Here is a 6395-nt window from a genome sequence, read left to right as displayed (position 1 = left end):
TACTTCGGGAACTTCATAAAAAGCAGAAACTTTATGGGTTATTCTGTTATAGGTTGATGAATTTAAATAAATTTTCTATTGAAGAAAAAGTTAGGATTTTTGAGAAATATTGTTTTTCTTGTTATTATTTATAGATTCAAACACTGACACTACCTTCATATTTTACTGATAAAGGCATGGAAGACAATTAACTTTGATGCAAATTAAAACATAGTTGTAGTTTTAGCAAGTGTTTACAGGACAGATCTTTGCTTGGCCAGATGCCCTAACTGTGTTATGAGGTTATTAGGGACTAGCAGGTCACTGCATTCGGCTAAGAAATAACCCATGGGATTACTACTGTAAAAAAGATCCTAGAACTAGTACAGGCCACTGTATTTGGCATTAATTTTGTACCGGAAATAACACTGTACCTGTAGAGGGAGTCTTAGACAAAAATGCACTAAGAAGATTGAATAAACATGAAAGTACTGAGACTGCACTTATTATGGTGACAAATGATACTAAGAACTGCGGATACTGATTATTATTTTGTTCATGTGCTGCTTGATTTAAGTGCATTTGACACAGTAGACCATAAAACTTTGGTCTGGGTTGGTAAAGGTCAGATGGTTTAGGTCATATCTGACAATCCAAAAATTTTTGTTTTCATTGGTGACAAACGGCTCTCCTTACTCTATAAGTTGTGGAGTTTCTCAGAGATCCATTCTGGGACCTATCTATTTTCCCCCATCATATATGCTACCTTAGGAATATCCCAAGGATAAACTGAATGCTGAGTTTTACTGACTCTCAGGCTATTATTCATGCTTTTATTTCCTCTCAGTTGGGTTTTTGTAATGGTTTTTCAAAGGTACCAATCAGAAATAACAATAAATAGACTTCAGATTGTGCAAAATGCAGTCTTACAGCTGCATTTTGCACATGTGAACATATTATCCCAGTTTACCCTTCTACAATTCAATTCAACAGTCGCCACAAGCTGCTTTATATTGTAAGGTACAGACCCTACAGTATTACAGAGAAAACCCAAGCAATCAGATGCTGGATGTCCAATACTTTTACAATTGATTTTAAGATTTAACTTATTACTTGTAAAGGCATTTAGGCTTGGACCGAGATTATATACGTAAGAGGTGGGGAACTCAGGCCTGAAGGGCCGGTGTCCTGCAGGTTTTAGATGTGTCCTTGTTCCAATACAGCTGATTTAAATGACTAAATTACCTCCTCAACATGTCTTTAAGTTTTCCAGAGGCCTGGTAATGTAGTAATCATTTTATTCAGGTGTGTTGACCCAGGGTGATATCTAAAACCTGCAGAACACCGGCCCTTCAGGCCTGGAAATCCCGAGCCCTGATATATGTGAACAGCTGTTTGCTGTACCGACCAGTGTGCAGCCTGAGATGCTCAGGCAGAAACCTGTTAACTGTTCCCACCTCATGCTTAAAGCAAAAAGGTGATCAAGTGTCTGCTTTTAGGGCTCCACGGCTGACTAATTTATATTGTAAGACTACTTTTTTAATATTGGTATTGATAAGTGCGACATAACCAAACATTATCATTTCACTAGGATGCAGCTGCTCTCCAAGGTTGGAGCTGACATGGACAACTACTGCAAACCTTTGGCTGTCATCCTACAACTATAGCCCAGTTAGAAACTGCCCCCTACTGCTTGATGATTGTGAGTGTACATGTAGTCACTCTTGAGGTTGTTGAAGGGTCTTAATTAAAGTATTGGGTACAAATACAGTTGAAAACTCTGTGATGCCCTTATCTCTGTGATGAAACTTACACTCAGCGTCTTTGATGTTTTACACAGATTGGAATTAAGATGATGCCAATCACTTCTAAAATGCACTTATTTCATCGAGGTTTCACTCAAGGATTTTCAAAATTCTCATTCTCCTTCCACTTTTATTAAAAAAAAAAAAAAAAAATCTATAACAAAGGTGTTACGGCCCTGGGCCTTGGAGGGAGTGAGACTGCCCTTTTGTGTTCATGCAAATCTAAGTGTGCCAGGATTGTGGATGACTGGCTGCTGGGAGTCCTGTGCCAGCCTTCTTTTATGCAGATCACAGTGTGCCAGACCTCGCAGACGATTGGCTGCCTGGAGATCACATGACCAATTGACTGGCTGATTGTCTGCACCTGGGAGTATAAAAGGCTGAAGAGCTGTCACACTATGGGGAACTGCTGCTCTGAAGTGAACATGCAGTGGCCTCCTCGTCTGCTTTGCATGGGAAGCTTGTTTGTTAAACCCGTTTGCTGTGTTGCTCTTTGTTTAAACCTGGTATACAGCTAAACTTAGTTTCATTAGAGTTTTGTGATGCTGGCTTGCCTTAGTTAACCCTAAGCTTTTACTCTTGCCTGTTATTTCATTGTGTATTAATTGTTTCCCCGGTGGTCTGTTGAACAGCCCCGTCGGTTTTCAGTTTAATGTTTGTAATAAAACCCCTTATTTACTCAGATTTCGTGAGAGGGCTTGTGTATGTTTCTCCCCTCCTGTCGCCTAGCAGAGGGGGTTGTAACATAAGGCTTTTAAAAAAATATATAGAAATCATATCTGTAAGCATGTGGAGTTTGTTCCTAAGGATATATAAAATTTGTGGTATATGTTAAATTCTTACATTTGTTTTGAGCCCAAGAGGACACTCAAACCCAGCCTCTGAGAATTACAAGCTCGTGTACTCTTTGTGCCAGGGAGTCTTTTGTTGGGATGGCAGTTGTAAACTTGGTGCCAGTTCAAACTTGCACTGTGATGACCCCTTGGGAAGTAAGTGAGCAGCTGAAAGTACCTGTCCCTCCACATACCAGACAAAAATGATGTTTTACTGTAAGGAAGGGAGTTGATAAACCTGAATTAAGGCTGATGTTACATTAAATGTCATTATTTAAAACCTAATGCTAGGTTTAGAACAACACTCAATGTTTCTGACCCTCCAAGTGAACAAGCAAAGTGTGTACAGGGTGGGCTTAAGTCTAGGGCTACAAAGTCTACATCTCCTACCATGATTGGCTCTGGATCCTGTGGAAAAACTCTGGAGGAAGTACCTGAATGTTTTGGAAGTTAAAGATTCTTCAGAATAGGAAAATTTTAACTCGACTGATCCATGAACATCTAAGTGGCAGTGCAAGGCTGAACATGTTTTTTTCCCTCTACAAACAAAACATTGAAATCTTAGTTTACCTTAATTTTCTGCTTAGGCAGCATCACAAAGACACAAGTTAGGCTGTCATGTGGTGACCAACAAATTCTTTGTCCTTTTTTACATCCTTAGTGCTCTGTGGTAAACTAATTTATTGAATGTCTTGTGACTTTTCCTCACCATCTATCAGGTCGAGGAAAACTAAGCGATTAGATGCTGGATTTTTCCTGTCTAGCTTAAAATGAATGTTTTAAGAGGTCATATGTTCCTAGTATGTCATATGTGTGTTTAAAAATCTCTTTTCTGGCAGTTCATATGTTCCTGTTTTAGTTCTTAAAAGCCACACTGTGTCAAAATTTTTGTTTATTTCACAAAAAGAGGGCACAGTTAAATCAGTCTGCTACATTATTTTTCCAGAAATGTCAAAAAACAAACAGAATTTGTTAATAAATCTAGATCTAAAAGCCACTTAGATATTTCTAGCTTTTCTTCAAAATCTACTGAATTAAACTGCGTTCTGTGTGAGAGCCTCTTTGTGAGTCCTTTGATGAGTGCGAAGGTTACTCCTCTGAGAAAAGCACTTGCCACATGTGTCGCATGTGTACGGTTTCTCTCCTGTGTGAATTCGCTGGTGTATCTCCAGGTGGCTGATGCGATCAAAGCTCTTCCCACAGAATGGGCAGATGTACCACTTCTCCCTAATGCGGCGCCCCGCTATAGTTTTGTGCAACTCTGGGTCATTTAAATGAAAGAGTCTGTTGTCTGTGTTAAAGGTTGACATGTTTTTAGTCTGTGGTTGCTGTTTTTCTGAGAGGAATCTAATGGACATTCCTCTCTCTGAGTGATTTATTGCTTCTATAGGTTGACTTGGCTGAGACTGGCTGAAAGTCACAGGAGCCCTTGATTTACTTGATGCACCTTGAACTGTTTCATTGTCCCTCATAAACCTGTCCGAGTATGCTCCCTCTGCTGAATTATCGAAAATGTCCAAGGCATTTTGAATGAGCAAGATTTCGGAGTCCAGATTTTGAGACAACTGCTTTGTTTCGAAAAAGCACTCCGAGTCATCCGCAGTGTCGCTGTCTCCCACCGAAACAGTCAGCCACTGCTGTGACTCTTGCTCTTCCACAACCTCAGCAGGCTGGTGGTTCAAATTCATCTCGTGGGGACCTGCTCCACTGTTAACGCTGTGATCCGAGTCCACGACCTGCTCCACGATCTGGACGTCATCCTCGTCTTCTAGTTTGACTACTAAGTCTTCGTCATCTTTGCCCTCGCTGTCAGATTTGCGCTGCTCACTGCGTTTCTCTTCTGTTTGAGGAGGTGATGACGTTCCCTGATTTGGTGAAATATCCACCTTATCTCTCACGCTCTGATCCGAAGACAAAGTCTGGACCGACTCTATCGTAGGCCCTGAAAGGACACAGCAGATTGTTTAAATTGTTAAAGGAAAATCAAAGTTCCCTTAAAAAGTCATTTTTTAAAACAGGTCAACTTTATAATTAATTGCCTCAGCAACAGAGGCAGCAAATACTGTGAATTGTAAAGAAAGGTACCCAAATAACATGCACCTGCTTCATTACAGCGCTGTCTGAAAATGTGACTTTAAACACTGGGATACTTTTTGACTTGAGTAAGTAACAAGCAGATACACCAATGCTTCTAATGACTGTTAGCTGCAGGGTCAGTCAAGCCAACTACAATGACATATCACTAAGAAAATCATCATATCACAGTGGAAAATATGGCAGTAGAAAGTATTTGACAAGTTTTCCTACAAAATGGCAAAAGTCACTTAAAACATTTTCTGCCTGTTGACAAATTAGGTAAATCTAAAGAACACAGACCTGTTTGTTATCTACAAACCCAATTCTAAAACCTTTGGGACACGATGTAAAATGCAAATAAAGAGACTGCAATGATTTCCCAAGCTCATAAACCATTTTTTTAATTCACAGCATAACTTAGAAAACATCAACAGGTAAAACTGAGACATTTTACCAATTCATTAAAAATATTAGTTTATTTTGAATGTGACTGCAGTAATGTGTCTCAAAAAGGTTGGATCTTTTGCCAGTCTTTAGGCACATTTTTTTCTTTCTGATACTTTGACCCTTTTCTTCTTTAGTAACCCGGTGTGTGTAACTTTGGCTCTGTTCTGTGGATCGTTACCATGCTGATATACACCTCTTTTACCACTTGTCTTGTTAGTTAATATTTTGGTGGATCCAGTGACAAAGTCAGAAACCTTGGCCTCATTTTGGACAGTGATCTCAGTTTTGATAATCATATTAATCAGGCCAACCAGAACTGCTTTCTATCGCTTCAAAAACACATCAAATGTTAAAAATCCCTATCTCAAACTGAATCTCAGAAATAGGCCCATGCATTTATATAAAGCAGGTTATACTACTGTAATGCTCTGTTTGCTGGATTATCCAAATCATCACTAGGACGACTTCAGCTTGTTAAGAATGCAGGAGCCAATCCGTAAACGCACAAGGAAATTTGACTATATAACTCTGTACTGAAGTCACTTAATTGGCTCTCAGTTCAATACAGAATTACCTTTAAAATCCTTCTATTAGTTCATAAAGCTCTCAATGATTCCTAACCCCTTCCTGTACATCTCCGGCTTACTAAGTGTTTATAATCCGATTAGACCTCTCAGGCAGGTGCAGATCTTTTAACACTTCCCAGAATTAGATCTAAGTGTGCTGAAGGTGCTTTCAGTTGCTGTGGTCCTGTCCTTTGGAAGGAGCTCACTGTTATCAATTACAACTGTGTCTAAATAAACTTAAAACATTTTTATTCTCACAGGCTTACAATAAATAACAGTGTAAGTGGGTGTATATGTGTATGTGTGTGTATTAACTTTCATTTATTTCTTTGTAAAGGTTAGTTTTGCTGTGTTTAAATTAATTTTGCCTTTACATCATGTGGTAACATGCTGGACATAATGTCTACCTAAACATTCATCAGGCTTCTTTTCATCATCAAACTTAAGTCATGCTGGTTTGTGCCAAGGAGCAAGAAAGAAACTACTCTCCTTCTAAACCCAATGTTGACATTACTGTGAGCTGACACTGTTTTAAGCTGCAATATTAAACAATACAGATGTGCTAAAACTCCTCCTGTGCACACTTACAAATAGAAGGTGCTGTATAGAGAATATAGTTGTTATATTGTTAAATATGAGAGAATATAATTGTTTGGAAACGCTGTACTTAAACAAACACATGTTCTCAT

At 39.0% G+C, this 6395-nt stretch overlaps 1 protein-coding gene across 1 annotated transcript in view; it reads right to left on the bottom strand.

The window, feature by feature from the left end:
• Nucleotides 1–3497: 3497 nt before the first annotated feature.
• LOC102795667 (uncharacterized) overlaps nt 3498–6395 on the bottom strand; it is a 3467-nt gene continuing 569 nt past the window's right edge. The window contains exon 2 of the mRNA XM_006792356.3: nt 3498–4559. Coding sequence (XP_006792419.2) covers nt 3652–4559 — 908 coding nt within the window. The 3' untranslated portion in view covers nt 3498–3651. The remainder of the gene's footprint in view (nt 4560–6395) is intronic.

Source organism: Neolamprologus brichardi, chromosome 18 (assembly GCF_056152115.1).
Source record: "Neolamprologus brichardi isolate AB-2024 chromosome 18, ASM5615211v1, whole genome shotgun sequence".
Taxonomy (NCBI): Eukaryota; Metazoa; Chordata; class Actinopteri; order Cichliformes; family Cichlidae; genus Neolamprologus; species Neolamprologus brichardi.
This window is presented reverse-complemented; position numbering and strand designations above follow the sequence as displayed.